Source organism: Macaca mulatta, chromosome 11 (assembly GCF_049350105.2).
Source record: "Macaca mulatta isolate MMU2019108-1 chromosome 11, T2T-MMU8v2.0, whole genome shotgun sequence".
NCBI classification, from domain to species: domain Eukaryota; kingdom Metazoa; phylum Chordata; class Mammalia; order Primates; family Cercopithecidae; genus Macaca; species Macaca mulatta.
Window position 1 is genome coordinate 69,011,332 of NC_133416.1, and position 17,414 is coordinate 69,028,745.

The following is a 17,414-nucleotide window of genomic DNA, read 5'->3' on the forward strand; positions in this document are numbered from 1 at the left end:
AAAGAAACTAAATCTAAACACCTACTATTGCATGAATACCCTCTATAATGTCTTAAATAAGGTCCTCCATTACCAGCTATTCTTTGGGGCAAAAGAGATGAAAGAAAAATAGAAAGTGCTATCCTCTATATAGAGGATAATGTCTTACAACTAAAACAAATTATAGGATGTAGATGTGATTTTCCCTACTCATGAGTTCTCAGTCTCTCATCCACCTTGTTTCATTGCATTTGGAAGAATTTGTGAAGCAGACACTCCATTTTAAATTTGAGTCATTGAGAATATGGTCAACAGGCCAAAAGGGAGTGAAACAGCACTTCCAATTTTTTTCTTCTTTTTCTTTTTCTTTTTTTTTTTTTTTTTTTTTTTTGAGACGGAGTCTCGCTCAGTTGCCCAGGCTGGAGTGCAGTGGCACGATCTCGGCTCACTGCAAGCTCTGCCTCCCGGATTCACGCCATTCTCCTGCCTCAGCCTCCCAAGTAGCTGGGACTACAGGCGCCTGCTGCCACACCCGGCTCTTTTTTTTTTTTTTTTTGCATTTTTAGTAGAGACAGGGTTTCACTGTGTTAGCCAGGATGGTCTTGATCTCTTGACCTCGTGATCCGCCTGCCTCAGCCTCCCAAAGTGCTGGGATTACAGGCGTGAGCCACCGCGCCCGGCCCCAAATTTTTTTTTTCTATAAGAATTTAGACTGCATGGTCTTGACCTTTTCATTTCAATGATCCAGAAAGTTAGAGATATTTTTAAAGGTCTACCTCATAAGAAAAGAACTATAGGATACTTTTACCACTATTGCTTAAGAATAAGTTAAATTATTAGTACAAAGTACAGGTTAAAAGATTGGGTTTTGGGATGGAACTATGTATTTTGAAACCTGGCTTCCTAATTAATTAGCTATACGTCTTGGGAAGTTACCCAACCTTTGGAAATTTTTCTTACTCATCTGTAAAATGAGATAATAATATTATCTTCTTCACTGGGCTATTAGAAAGACTAAGTGAGCTAATTCATGTAAAGCATTTTGTTCAGTGTATGGCATATGTTTTAAGCATACAATAAATAATAGCTTCCCCTTGTTCACTGAAGTAATAAAAACAAAGAATTTGGTTGTCAAGAGCTCATGATTTTAAAAATTCGTTTCAGAATCTCAAAACGTTAATGAATTTCCTTAAGTCCTGTTTTTGGACTGAGAATTAATAGTGCTAGGGAAAAATATTTTCATGGTATAAATAGCTTATAAGGAAAATTTACATTGCCAGAATGTTTTTAACAAATTAATATGGATTATATCACGTGCTAGCTCACTGAATAATATAATTATCCTAACTAATTGATCATGCATCCGATGGGTTTTGGAAACGTGTGACCCTTAGCTAACAGGTTAGAATCAAGAATAATTTCATGAAATATGTTTTTATTCATGCCATTTGAAACTTTGTCACTTCTGTGTATGTCTGATCAGTCAATGTATTAAATATATTATTTGGCAGACTAAACTACATATCTAGATGAGATTATAAAATAAGCCCAGATGTCCAGACAAGGTTTAAAAGTCTGCTCTATCAAATACTATTATAAATTAGCCAGTCTCTACTTTTATGTTACTTTTTATAAAACATCAATTTATACCATTTTTCTGTTCTATTCTTCAAATATTCAACTTGAATGTTTAGTATGCTTTTCCTAAAAGCAAAGCAAAACAAAACCTTCCTTTACTAATTCTATAATGAAACAAATTTATATTTTGCCAGTCTGGAATACCCGTGTGGCGAATTAGGAAATCAAAGAACAAAGCTATTTTTCAGTTCTCTACCATCACCCAGAAGTCAGTAATTACGAAGCTGAAATATATCAGTGTCTTAAGAATATTCTTTCTGTATCGATCTTGAGAATCTGAAATTCTTCCTAGTAGCCCATTACAATAATTGTAAACCTTAACCGTTAGAAACTATTTAACGATTCAGAAATCAGGGAGATCAAAATAATTACTTTCATAAAACTAAAAGAATCTCAGTTAAAAACTATTAAAAGTAATACAAAAAATAATGTTTTCAGAATTTATTTAGATTACTATACATTAGAAAAATAAAGGATTGGGGTCACCTTCCCAGAATTTAACATGCATCCTCAGCAGGGAAAGGAGGTTCACATTACCCTCAGTATTTTATGAAGGCACAGACAGTGTTTATTGATCAGATAATATGACGGTTGATGGTAATCTATGGAAGATGTTGTTCTGAGTGAAATAAAAATGTTTTATGAAAAAAATGAACTAAGAAAAAAATAGGGAAAACATACTTTGCAGAGCTATACTCTTCCATTCTACAGTTGTCACTTAAACTGGTTACTGCACATGCTCTGTTCTCTATTAATTCAGAGACCTTCTGTTTTCCCAAGCTGGCTGTCCACTTACCCTAGTTGTTTTGACTTTATTCCCAGAGGAACAGCTCCATCCTTTCCGATCTGGAAGAACTTTACATTCTTCTCCCTCTAGACATGGCTGCATATGGCACCACCATTTCTGTTCCACTATTGAAGCTATAAGAGAGAAAAAAACTTTGACTCAATGTTTTCTTCTTGGGGCTGTTATTTCTCTTGTGCATCTTTAAAGAGAAACAAAAGCCACCGATTTTTCCTACCAGTGGGAATACTGGTATTTGAGGTATGCCTCTCTTTTTGTTCAAAAACACAAAACCTTTCAAGATTTTCTAACTAAAATAATTTAAAAATTTTTTATGTTATTGTAATGGGAACACAACATGAGATCTATCCACTTAAAAAAATTTTAAGTGTAGAATGCAGTATAGTTAACTATAGATACAATATGACAGCATTTTTCATGTGAAAATAGACTTCATGAAAGCTAACATAGTGAAAATAAACTATGCAAATGTGTATATGCATCAGTTTATATTAACATATAAGAAAATGGACCTGTGACCAGTTTAGAGTCAACATTTTATAATCAATATAATATTCCCATGAATAAGATGATTATTAGGAGGGTCTTTATCACAGTTATCATGATTTTTTTAACTGTGTGCTATAACCTCATCACAAGCAATATATTATAGTAATATGAGCACTTAACAAATTACTATTTATGGTAACATCAATTAAATAAAAGCATATAAAGATTTATGTTCTACTATAATTCGGTGAACTCTCAAGGAAAAAAACTAATATGTTATTGCATCATCATAAAAGTTGATATTTTGTGTGAATTCTATCCACAACTAAATATTTGTTCATATACATGTTGCTATTTTTTTTAATTCTTAAGAACATCCATGGGTTTAAGAACCCATAATATTAATTCATCCATTTTCATCGTTCCTTTTCCAATTAATTTACACATACTCAACCTCCCACCATCCACCAAGAAATCAACATTTCATGGTATCAATATCAGATGCACATAAATTTAATGGAACCTCATTATAATGCCTTTTGTAACAGAACTGCATAATATTTTAGACCTTCTTCCACAGGATTTTAGATTTCAAAATGCCACCCAAATATTCCATTTTCAACTTATTATGCTATTTGTAGTATGTTCACCCAGGACTGATCCCCCATTGAGATAGTTATAGTGGGGTTCCAGTTCTAAGCCATCCTTGGCTGTACTGTCACAATAAGGAATGGAAGAAGTCGCACCATCCACACATGATGGAGCAGCTCGCGTGGTGCCTGCCACCTGCCCGGGGAAGCAGGAGCACTTGACTGTTTGTGACCGTTCTTCTATCTTGTTCTTATTACAGCATCTGTGGAGTGCCACCACCTCACAAGTTCCCGTTTTAACATGGTGAGCTGCACAAACAAAAACAAAAGATAAGACAACATTGAGAAAGCTTTGGACACTTCCCCCCACCCTTCTTTTTAATTAGCAGTACATTAAATATAGCTCTATAAGGCGTACACCATGCATGAAACGAGAAATACAATGATGCTAACTCCATAATGCAGATCTGATTTCTTTTCTAAATGTGGTAGGAACATTTCTGTCAGTGAATGCTTGGTAAAGCACGAACAATTAGTGACTAGATTAGAATAAGCTGTTAAAAGTCTGATATAGAGGCAATATGTGCCGTCATCAAAAACATATTTATTTGCATATGACTTTTTAATGCCTTTTTGTTGAATGTGTTAAAGTAAAATAAACCTCTGGCCGAGGTACCCTGCAATGGGACTGAAGCCAGCCCCATTCTCAAAGTGGGTGATTGCTGATAAAGCTTGTGTTATTCTAGGGGACAGTATGAGGACTAGGCAGGAAGTAGAGGCAGACGATGGACATCCACATCCTCAGTATTCTTCTGCTCAATTTCCCTAAAAATGAACAACTGCAGTGTTCTTGAAATTGCCACCATCTTTCTGGAAGATCCAGCCAGTCCCAGAACCCAGAGTCATTCCTTTCAATTTCACCTGAGTGGGCAACTGCCACCAAATGGTACCATGAACTTGGATAATTCATATCTGGCAGCCAATGGCCTGCAAACTCAGCCCAATAAGCTGTCAGGCTTCCGTACTCATTTTGTCAACCTTGAACAAGGCCACTGAGTGTGTTGGGTTAATGAAAATTTTGGACCTCACTCATTATATTATGATAAGATTCTAGTTTGTCTTCATTATTTTTTTTTCAGCATTTCTTCTTCAAATAGTAATCCAACTGTGAAAGGATAAAACAAAACTTTTGCCTGCTAAAATTAAAAATAGCTTAAAATCAAACATTTGTTAAAAGATTATGCTTTCAGTAATTTTAAAAGTGTAACTCTTATAAAAACAGAAATTACAATGGAAAAGCAGGAGATCTTAAGCTGTTTAATGGCATAAACATATGGAGACCCATTGCAAATGAGATCAGAACATCATGCATTTATATTAATCTTCCCATTGAAGATGAGTGAAATCAATGTGCAGTAACAGGCTAAGTAGCTTGCTCAGATTTTTTTTTTTTTTTTTTTTTTTTGGTGATAATACAAACTATACTCTCCAAATTGTTCTTTTTTTATATGCATGATTTTTTTTATTATACTTTAAGTTCTAGGGTACATGTGCACAATGTGCAGGTTTATTACATATGGACACGTGCCGTGTTGGTGTGCTGCACCCATTAACTCATTTACATTAGGTATATCTCCCAATGCTATCCCTCCCCCCACCCCACAACAGGCCCTGGTGTGTGATGTTCCACTTCCTGTGTCCAAGTGTTCTCATTGTTCAATTCCCACCTACGAGTCAGAACATGCGGTATTTGGTTTTTTGTCCTTGCGACAGTTTGCTCAGAATGATGGTTTCCCGCTTCATCCATGTCCCTACAAAGGACATGAACTCATCCTTTTTTATGGCTACATAGTATTCCAAGGTGTATATGTGCCACATTTTCTTAATTCAGCCTATCATTGATGGACATTTGGGTTGGTTCCAAGTCTTTGCTATTGTGAATAGTGCCTCAATAAACATACGTGTGCGTGTGTCTTTACAGCAGCATGAGTTAAAATCCTTTGGGTATATACCCAGTAATGGGATGGCTGGGTCAAATGGTATTTCTAGTTCTAGATCCTTGAGGAATCGCCACACTGTCTTGCACAATGGTTGAACTAGTTTACAGTCCCAACAGTGTAAAAGTATTCCTAATTTCTCCACATCTTCTCCAGCACCTGTTGTTTCCTGCCTTTTTAATGATCGCCATTCTAACCGGTGTGAGATGGTATCATTTACATTTTTCTGATGGCCAGTGATGATGAGCATTTTTTCATGTGTCTGTTGGCTGCATAAATGTCTTCTTTTGAGAAGTGTCTGTTCATATCCTTTGCCCACTTTTTGATGGGGTTGTTTGTTTTTTTCTTGTAAATTTGTTTGAGTTCTTTGTAGACTCTGGATATTAGCCCTTTGTCAGATGAGAAGATTACAAAAGTTTTCTCCCATTCTCTAGGTTGCCTGTTCACTCTGATGGTAGTTTCTTTTGCTGTGCAGAAGCTCTTTAGTTTAATTAGATCCCATTTGTCAATTTTGGCTTTTGTTGCCATTGCTTTTGGTGTTTAGGCATGAAGTCCTTGACCATGCCTATGTCCTGAATGGTATTGCCTAGGTTTTCTTTTAGGGTTTTTGTGGTTTTAGATCTAACATTTAAATCTTTAATCCATCTTGAATTAGTTTTTGTATAAGGTGTAAGGAAGTGATCCACTTTCAGCTTTCTAAATATGGCTAGCCAGTTTTCCCAGCACTATTTATTAAATAGGGAATCCTTTCCCTATTACTTGTTTTTGTCAGGTTTGTCAAAGATCAGATGGCTGTAGATGTGTGATATTATTTCTGAGGGCTCTGTTCTGTTCCATTGGTCCATATCTCTGTTTTGGTACCAGTACAATGCTGTTTTGGTTACTACAGCCTTGTAGTATAGTTTGAAGTCAGGTAATGTTATGCCTCCAGCTTTGTTCTTCTGACTTAGGATTGTCTTGGCAATGATAGAATGCCACAAAGATACTCCTTGAGAAGAGCAACTCCAAGACACATAATTGTCAGATTCACCAAGGTTGAAATGAAGGAAAAAATGTTAAGGGTAGCCAGAGAGAAAGGTCAGGTTACCCAGAAAAGGAAATCCATCAGACCAACAGCAGATCTCTCGGGAGAAACTCTACAAGCCAGAAGACAGTGGGGGCCAATATTCAACATTTTTAAAGAAAAGCATTTTGAACCCCGAATTTCATATCCAGCCAAACTAGGTTTCATAAGTGAAGGAGAAATAAAATCCTTTACAGACAAGCAAATGAGAGATTTTGTCACCACCAGGCATGCCCTACAAGAGATCCTGAAGGAAACACTAAACATGGAAAGGAACAACCGGTACCAGCCATGGCAAAAACATGCCAAATTGTAAAGACCATCAATGCTAGGAAGAAACTGCATCAACTAATGAGCAAAATAACCAGCTAACATCATAATGACAGGATCAAATTCACACATAACAATATTATCCTTAAATGGAAAAGGGCTAAATGGTCCAATTAAAAGACACAGACAGGCAAGTTGGATAAAGAGTCAAGACCCATCAGTGTGTTGTATTCTCACATGCAGAGACCCATCTCACGTACAGAGACACACATAGGCTCAAAATAAAGGGATGGAGGAAGATCTACCAAGCAAATGGAAAACAAAAAAAGGCCGGGGTTGCAATCCTAGTCTCTGATAAAACAGACTTTAAACCAACAAAGATCAAAAGAGACAAACAAGACCATTACATAATGGTAAAGGGATCAATTCAACAAGAAGAGCTAACTATCCTAAATATATATGCACCCAATACAGGAGCACCCAGATTCATAAAGCAAGTCTTTAGAGACCTACAAAGAGACTTAGACTCCCACACAATAATAATAGGAGACTTTAAAACCCCACTGTCAACGTTAGACAGAACAACAAGACAGAAAGCTAGCAAGGATATCCAGGAATTGAACTCAGCTCTGCACCAAGCAGACCTAATAGACATCTACAGAACTCCCCACTGCAAATCAACAGAATATACATTCTTCTCAGCACCATATCTCACTTATCCCAAAATTGACCACATAGTTGGAAGTAAAGCACTCCTCAGCAAATGTACAAGAACAGAAATTATAACAAACTGTCTCTCAGACCACAGTGCAATCAAACTAGAACTCAGGATTAAGAAACTCACTCAGAATTGCTCAACTACATGGAAACTGAACAACCTGCTCCTGAATGACTACTGGGTACATAACGAAATGAAGGCAGAAATAAAGATGTTCTTTGAAACCATTGAGAACAAAGATACAACATACCAGAATCTCTAGGACACATTTAAAGCAGTGTGTAGAGGGAAATTTATAACACTAAATGCCCACAAGAGAAAGCAGGACAGATCTAAAATTGACACCCTAACATCATAATTAAAAGAACTAGAGAAGCAAGAGCAAACACATCCAAAAGTTAGCAGAAGGCAAGAAATAACTAAGATCAGAGCAGAACAGAAGGAAATAGAGATACAAAAAATCCTTCAAAACAATCAATGAATCCAAGAGCTGGTTTTTTGAAAAGATCAACAAAATTGATAGACCATTAGCAAGACTAATAAAAAAGAAGAGAGAGAAGAATCAAATAGATGCAATAAAAAATGATATCTAGAAGAAATGGATAAATTCCTGGACACATATACCCTCCCAAGACTAAACCAGGAAGAAGTTGAATCCCTGAATAAACCAATGAGTAACAGGCTGTAAAACTGAGGCAATAATTAACAGCCTACAAACCATAAAAAGTCCAGGACCAGATGGATTCACAACCGAATTCTACCAGAGGTACAAGGAGGAGCTGGTACCATTCCTTCTGAAACTATTCCAATCAATAGAAAAAGAGGGAATCCTCCCTAACTCATTTTCTGAGGCCAACATCATCCTGTTACCAAAGCCTGGCAGAGTCACAACCAAAAAAGAGAATTTTAGACCAATAACCCTGATGAACATCGATGCAAAAATCCTCAATAAAATATTGGCAAACCAAATCCAGCAGCACATCAAAAAGCTTATCCACCGTGATCAAGTGGGCTTCATCCCTGGGATGCAAGGCTAGTTCAACATATGCAAATCAATAAATGTTATCCAGCATATAAACAGAACCAAAGACAAAAACCACATGATTATCTCAATAAATGCAGAAAATGTCTTTGACAAAAGTCAACAGCCCTTAATGCTAAAAACTCTCAATAAATTCGGTATTGATGGAACATATCTGAAAATAATAAGAGCTATTTATGACAAACCCACAGCCAATATCATACTGAATGGGCAAAAACTGGAAGCATTCTCTTTAAAAACTGGCACAAGACAGGGGTGCCTTCTCTCACCACGCCTATTCAACATAGTGTTGGAAGTTCTGGCCAGGGCAATCAGGCAGGAGAAAGAAACAAAGGGTATTCAATTAGGAAAAGAGGAAGTCAAATTGTCCCTGTTTGCAGATGACACGATTGTATATTTAGAAAACCCCATCGTCTGAGCCCAAAGTCTCCTTAAGCTGATAAGCAACTTCAGCAAAGTCTCAGGATAGAAAATCAATGTGCAAAAATCATGAGCATTCTTATACACCAATAACAGACAAACAGAGAGTCAAATCATGAGTGAACTCCCATTCACAATTGCTTCAAAGAGAATAAAATACCTAGGAATCCAACTTACAAGGGATGTGAAGGATCTCTTCAAGGAGAGCTACAAACCACTGCTCGATGAAATAAAAGAGGACACAAACAAATGGAAGAACATTCCATGCTCATGGATAGGAAGAATCAATATCGTGAAAATGGCCATACTGCCCAAGGTAATTTATAGATTCAATGCCATCCCCATCAAGCTACCAATGACTTTCTTCACAAAATTGGTAAAGCTATTTTAACGTTTATATGGAGCTTGCTCAGATTTTTCTGAGAGAGAGCAAATCACACATATTGCCTACCTCTTATCCTTCTATGTGAGACCAAGAAACTCAAGTGTAACATACAGTTTAGACATATAATCCTCAATAGGACCTTCAAGAGGCAGATACCATTTCTGCCACTATAGAAACAAATTGGGATGTTTTCTGTGTTTGATTCAAACACAAATCTAGCTCTATGAAAGCTAAAAAATAAGAGGCAGACTTCTGTGCCTATCCTCTCATACTCTGGGGGAATATTTTCTTAGCTAAGAATGAGTCAGTTTGTTTTAATTTGCTGAATGTTTTATATTACATTATACAAGTTAATATTCTGCTTTCTCTACATTTCTTTATTAGGTCACATTTTAAGTAAGTGAATACCATACATCAACCGTGGTCTTGAGTACTGGAAACACAGCAATGAATAAGGGACACAATCTGTTCCTGCCCTCAACGAGCTTATGTTTCTGAGGAGAAAACAAATAAAAAGCACCCATGGCAATAATTAAGGCAATGTTAGATTTTGAAGCTCCTTGAAGAAAATACAGTAGAGTAGAGTAGAGTAGAGTAGAGTAGAGTAATGTGATTCACAGTAATTTTGTAGGATGGGAATGCATATTTTTTCAAGTGTCACAGGAAACATCTCTCTTTGAGGAGATAATCCAAATCATGAGCTGAATAATGAGAAGGAAGTCTCTAATATGAAGATATAAGAAAGGAAGAACAAATATAAGAGCAGCAAATAACAAGGCCATGAAGTACAGGGAAGCGTGGTATGTCCCCAGGGCAGCAATGATGGCCAGGGTGGCTGGAGTGTGGCTAAACAATTGAAAGTTTGAGGGAAATGTATCAGAAACATAAGCAACTCATGGAAGGGCTGGTATGCAATAGTAAGGAGATTGGATTTTATTCTTCCTGCATGGGAAATCTTTGGGTAGAAATAGTATTACCTCATCTATCTATTGGAAGTTTACTCATGCTGCTCTTTAGAGATTGGGATGAAGAAAGCAAGAGTGGAGACCAGTTATGAAGAGGTGTAGGAGTCTCTGTGATCAAGGATGAGACTTAGACTAGATAACAACAGCAGAGACGGGGAGAAGTAGCAGGTTGGATATATTTCAATGTAGAGTTGATTTGATTTACCAGTGGGTAGAATGTGGGGCATGAGGGAAAGAAGAATCAAAAATTACCCCTAAGCTGGGACTGAGCAATGATAAGTTGATGGTTCTGATAGATAGAGAAGGCCTAGGAAAGAGAAATTTGTCGGAAGATGGATGAGGTTAGTATATCTGTACTTCTGTTGGGGCCATGTTAACCTTAAAAGATACCAATGCAGAGATGTAAATCAAGCAACAACATTTATAAAATAAAGCTTAAGGGAGATATTTGGGCTACAGAGATAGTCTTAAGTGATCTAAGCCTACAGATGGTTATGTAAAGCCATGGACTGAACAAGACTACCGGAAAAGGTTTCTACCAACCAGAAAAAGAAGAAAAAAGAACAGTCAGTCTAAAATCTAGGTCTGAAATGGGGAGACAGCAAGAAAACTGATAAGGAGCTGCACAAAAGGTAAAAGGATAAAGAAATGTGTCTGTGAAGGAATGAAGAAATAGAAGACAAAAGAATAAAAGGCTTCAAAAAGGAGACATTGATCAGCTCTGTAAAATGCTGTTGAAAGGTCCAATTGAAAGAAGAGAAATAATTGTCCATTTAAAAAGTAATACAGTGTAGTGGCCAAGAGTATAGACTCCAAAATCCGAGTACCAAGTTAAAATCTAAGTTCCTCCTAATAACTATTTGATCTTAGTGTGTTATCTATTATGCATGGGCAGCTGAGTTTTTTTCATGTCTAAAAGAGGGATATTAATAGCACAATCTTCATAGAATTAACTGAGGATTAAATGAATCATGTATCAAGTGTTTAGGATACTGCCTCACTGTAGCAGGCACTTCTGTAAGTGTTAGTTGTTTATACTGCTGTTAACATTTGATGTTAAAAATCATGTTAGTGGCATGAAAAAAAAAATAAAAACATTATTGAAGTAAGTTTAGCAGAGAAGGAAATTTAAGGTTGTTATAGTTATAAAAAGTCTTTCAAGGAGTTTTTCTGGGAAGGGAGAAAGGAAATGAAGCAAGAACTGGAATGAAGCATGGGGTCAAGGGAATTTTTTTAAATGGATGCTTTAAAAGCATGCTTTTTTGATGGAGTGATCTAGTAGAGAGGGAAAATGACAACACAAGGGAGAAAATGGATCATTAACAAAGAATTTTCTTAAGAAAGTAAAGTAAATTGTGATCCAGGGCACCTGGGGGGTTGGCATTAGATTTGTGTGAGGACACAATCCATTTTAACAAGAGGAAAGTGGGATATGTAGGTACAGAGTCAGGTGGATGTGAGTGGATTCGGCAGTGAGAGGATAAGGTAGTTTCTTATCTGATTTCATCTACTTTTCCTATGAAATATGACAGCCCTTGGAGAAGAAAAAAAGAGGGTCTGAAATAGATACCTAAGAAAGAGGAAAAGTGAATTTACCAGGAAAGAGTGGTAGGAATACCCGACAGGGAGTTAGCCGATGCACACTGTAAATTGCAGAGAACACAGCAGAATGGAAGATGGAATGAGATTGCAGAGCAGAGTAGAGATAAACATCTCTGTGATGATAGATTTCTGGGGATGCTTGGACTTTGAGAGTGATTTAGGGAAACAGGGATGTGAGTCATGATGAGATTACTCCTCTAAATCTCTGAATGGAAGCCAGGGAAAGATGATAAGGGCTTCTTCAGATAGTGACATTAGTAGGCAGATCACTAAGCTGAGATAGCTTCTGGGAGAACGTTATGGTGGCTGGGGTTCTGTTCTCTTCCACAGTCCTATAACAGCCAGGAGCACATGGTAAGTTTCCCCTGACCTCTCCTCTGAGAAAAGAGGCACCTTTCTGGCACCAAGGCTAGTTTCCTTCTTTATTTCAAGGAGATTTTATTGTATGTTGAAAAAGAAAGAAGTGAAAACTCATCTGTTTTCCATTTCCATGCATAATCAAAATTTGTTTCTACTTTGCCTGACTAAATAAATAAGAGGACAAAGTAACTGTGGCAGTCATTAGTCCTGTTGACCAAGTATGTCTGGTTTTCTCCCTTCTGGACAAAGGTTGTACTGTACTTGTTCACTCCATTTAATTTAGATGTAAGGGCATGACTTGCTTTGTCCAATGAAATGAAACGTAAAGTAACATGGGCCACTTATGAGGAGAAACTACTAATATCAATTCTACACGGAAGCTTTAAGAGCTACTGTGTAATTCAGCATGTTTCTCCCCACCAGCCAGAGCAATCAATTATGTTCTTGATAGTGGAGGCCACGGCAATCTGAATCCCCAACTGAAGAGACATGGAACAGACTCACCACAGATCATGATGGGCATACGAGTGAGAAACAAAGCCATGTTGTTATAAGCCTCTAAAATTAGGATGTTGTTTGTTACTGCGACCAACTCAGCCTACTATAACTACAAGGTAGTACTTTCACTGCTTCTCAGATTGTTCAGGAGGATACACTTTCCAAATGCATTAGTTGGAGAATAAGTCAGTGAAGCATGATATCTCAAAGCCCAAATCATCCTAGCTTATTTGAGCCAATGCAGAGTCAAAATGAAAAAGAAAATGTTTAAATATTTATATAATGTGAGGGGTTCTGAGAAATTATTCTACAATGGGATAATGACATGGTTAAGTCTGGCATGCCAGAGCTGTGGTGAAGAAAATGTGACTCTTTCTTCTTGGAAGAGAAAGGAGGTGAAATGATGATCACAGTGCACAATGGAGAGAAGGGAAAGAGAGGTATGCCCTCCTTCAGAGAGCATGATGCTAGATGTTAGGAGATTAATAGTAAAGTTGACTAGGAAGGGACAAATGGTAGCCTGATAGATGCAGGGCTTTCCTGCCCTGTGCTTTTTTTTTTTCACTGCCTATGAATAAAATGTACAAGCATGCAGGTTGACTTTCCTGGTGAGAAACGAACTTTGTAAAAACCTCTCTCAGCCTTTGTCCTTTTTATTAAAACTGAAGGTGTAAAACTTTTTGTGGGGAAGAGAAGAGAGGTAACCTTTTAAAAATAGAATAGGTGATAGATACAGATAGCTAAATATATAAATAAAACAGACGATAGATAGATAATCTTGTGCTCAAAAACTTTGAAGGCATTGGTAGGAAAAATATCAAATAAATAAATAAATAAATATATATATATATATATATATATACACATATATATATGCCAGTAAATATGTCAAGTGAAGTGAGATACTTCAAAGAGGGAAATTAGCCTAGCAGGATTTGAACATGAAATATGCATGCATAAGTTTAGTTTTCTTATGTGTCTGCTGTATATCTTAAAGTCTTGCTATGATAACCAACTTCTTGTAGACAAAGACTAATTTTTCATGTAAACTGCTCAGTATGTGGTATGTGTTTAACAAATGGTAAACAAGCAATTTAAGAAGATAAAACTAATTCCTGTGGTTTTTCTTTAAAAGGTTAATGAGATGGTAGGAAATTCAAGCAGTTACTAGAATTCTCTACACAGATTCAGACAGAGCTTGTGATAAACTAACCTAATCGAATATTAGTGCTTTCCAAATTAACAAAATAGGCTTCACAGAAGATCAGTTAGCATCATATTAAAATGATGTAAGACCCCCTGGAGAAGATTTAAATGAAAAAGAACAAACAAACAATTTTCTTCATGTCACAATTCCCAAGTCACACACACAAAAAAAATCTGATATTTTTCCTCCGTGGATGTGATGCATAAACACAAAGTATTTCCTCCTACTTTTTTGTGAAATGACAGCAAAGACATATAGATTTCATTAAATTCTCGTGAAATGGGGATACAAAGTCTTACCCAACTCTAAGTGCTGTCTTCCAAGGTTATGGCCCTTATGTTTCATTTCAGCAATAGGACTTTGGCTCTAGGGTGCCCCAGAAACACGGCCTTAAGATACTGCCTCTTAAATCATATCTCAGATTTCTAAATATTTTCTGAAGCTATTATGACTGGTATATTTTGGAACAAAGTCCCATAGGCATTTTACCAAAACCTTTGCTTCAAGCTGCTATTTTTATGTAGTGAAACAAACTTATTCATAGAAAAGAAAATCAAATTAAATGACATTTGATTTATATAGGCATAGATTTTTCTAAATTATATATAATAATATTCATTGCATTATATATACATAATATGGTCACATTTGATTGATCACTTGTGAGCCAACCATAAATACATGGGTATGAAATATGCGTTCACAGTAGAATAATATTTATACAAATTATTCACCTTAAATAGTAGTTGCTGGCCATAGCTTAATATGAGCACAAACTTATGTATATTACATTCTATATGTGGAAATAATTTATATACTCCATAAACCATTTATGAAATAATGGTAATTGCTGACATTGACTGAATATTTATTGTGTGATGAGCACTGTTTCATTTTATCAATGCAATAACCACTAACAAGAAAACTATAGTTACCCCCAATTTACAAGGGACACAGAAATGTTAAGAGACACACAAACATTAGTTGCCCAAGGTAAGAAACAAAATTAGGGATAAGAATCCAGATAATTTACTTCCAGAAATCATGATCTTGACCATTATCTTATAATGCCTGATATGGTTTAGATCTGTGTCCCCACTCAAATCTCATGCTGAAATGTAATCCCCAATGCTGAAGATGGGGCCTGGTGGGAGGTGACTGGATCATGGAGCAGTTCCTAATGGTTTAGCACCATCCCCCAGTCCTGTTCTTGTGAAAGAGATCTGGCTATTTAGAAGTGTGTAGCGCCTCCCCTCTTGCTCTCTCTTCCTCCTGCTCTGAGCATGTGAGATGTCTCACTCCCCCTTTGCCTTCTACCATGATTGATTGTAAGTTTCCTATAGCCTCCCCAGAAGCCTAGCACGTGGCCAGCATCATGCTTGCTGTACATCCTGTAGAACCGTGAGCCAATTAAACCTCTTTTCTTTATAAATTATCCAGTCTGAGGTATTTCTTTCTAGCAGTGTGAGAACAGACCCGTCTATGCAAGAAAGACCTTTCCATGCCTTCCTGAAGTTCTAAACACATGCACCAGACTCCAATTCCAGATTATGTGGAGGAATGCAGTAAGTATATCACTGTCCTTACACATAGTGCTTGATAACCTAGCTTGACCTATACTACACTTGAGTAAACTCTAAAGCAAATTTATTCATTTTCCAAAGAGTTGGTTTGTTCACCTCTAAAATGGCTCTCTGGAGTCTTTATGAAGACCAAATGAGATAATGTGTGCGAAGCTGCTTTGAAATTATATATTACTTAAATGTTAATTATCTTTATTTTTACTATTAGTGTAATTAATGAATATCAAAGTAATGCAATATGCATATAAGCTGCAAAGAAGTGGCTGTTAGGGGAAGTTATCTACATTCTATAGACATTCTAATTATATATATATACACACACACACACACACACGCATATATATATATAGTCATGTTGATATAAGATGCCTGTAAAAAAATCAATCTGACACCAAATCTACAAAAGCTGGCAAATTTAGCATCAAGTTGTGAATTTGTTCCTACTTGGTTTCCTCTCCACTAGATTTCAGTTCTTATTTGCATTCTGATTTGTCTCATTGATTCTGAAATTTTGCTTGTCTCTATATACTCCTATTTAATAGTTTACCCAGCCTGACTAGCTCCCTGGAGAATCTATATTATACCTTCTAAGCAGAAATAAAGCATCACCTACATGCACCAATAGGCAACTGAAATGCAAGCTAGTTAGTGGATTTAGGTTGCTGTAAATCACTATGAATTGAAAAAAATGTGCTGAAACAAAAACTTTCTGAGACAGCTAATTTCTCACTTTAATTCATTAGGATGGGAAAATAGCTCATATTTTTTAGACTTTCATGCTGAAGCAATCTAATTAGAAGAAATAGTAATTTAAATAGCTCAATGAAATTTCAAAAGTTCTCATAATTTATGAAGTCAGGACGATCAGGGAGGAAACAACCAAGTGCCTATGACATGTTTACAAATTCTGTTTTTTAAAACTGTTCCACTTTTATATGTAAAAAAGAAAATGAAATTTTCGGGTGGAAAAAGATTGCCACTAAGGAAAGGATAATAACCATAAAATTTCAATTTAACAGTACGGTCTCCATTAACAAAAGCAAATTCTCAACCAGAGAATGTCCCCCAGTCTCCTTTAAGAGAAAGCAACAAAACAAAGGAAGATTAACTCATGGGATAATGCTTAGATTCTTTGCTCCTCACCTCAATCATGAGTATCTTCCCACCCACATTTTAAATGACAGTTGATGTTAAGAAAGGTGAATCTAAAGGAGTAAGTGGTCCATTTATAAACTGTCCAGCAACTTCTGCGTGTATGGCTTGTTCTGGAAAAGAGGTACTGGACCACTCAAATCCATCTCTTCAGAAATTTAAAGTAAAAGCTGCAGAATAGACAGATGGAAATTGACACGAGTCAAAAGTATATCTGGTATCTGGAGTCAAGTAACCCATGGAAAGCTTTGTGCATGCCTCACGGTGAAGAGGGGTAGCACTCGGAGGAAGCAATCAGGAAAGGGAACCAAGCACAGCAGCAAAGAGAGGTCAGAGAGAAGAGAGTAGGTGGTCCATGAGCTGCCTTGGTGTATGCCCTTCTGCAGATTTTCCTGAATTTTTTTTTTTTTTGTGAATTCCCGAAAACATTTTCCAGAGTAGGTTTCAACTGGTCCCCTTTTTCTACCTGAGGTAACTTGATGATGACTCTGTTCCTTGGTCCAAAACTGTGCTGACTAAATGATTTCTTTGTTTAAATTAAAGTTATCATTAACAAAAGCGCATTATCAGCCAGAAGTATTCTCCACTTTCATTTTTAAGAGGAAAAAGACAAATTCCTACCTTCTAAGTAGGATCCAGGAAACATAATCT

General features: G+C 36.5%; 1 protein-coding gene across 1 annotated transcript in view; it reads right to left on the reverse strand.

The window, feature by feature from the left end:
* The window catches only part of TAFA2 (TAFA chemokine like family member 2), a 519,256-nt gene that overhangs the window by 41,256 nt on the left and 460,586 nt on the right, over positions 1-17,414 (reverse strand). The window contains exons 3-4 of the mRNA XM_015152189.3: positions 3,658-3,810; positions 2,414-2,538 (exon numbers count right to left, since the gene is read on the reverse strand). Coding sequence (XP_015007675.1) covers positions 2,414-2,538; positions 3,658-3,810 — 278 coding nt within the window. The remainder of the gene's footprint in view (positions 1-2,413; positions 2,539-3,657; positions 3,811-17,414) is intronic.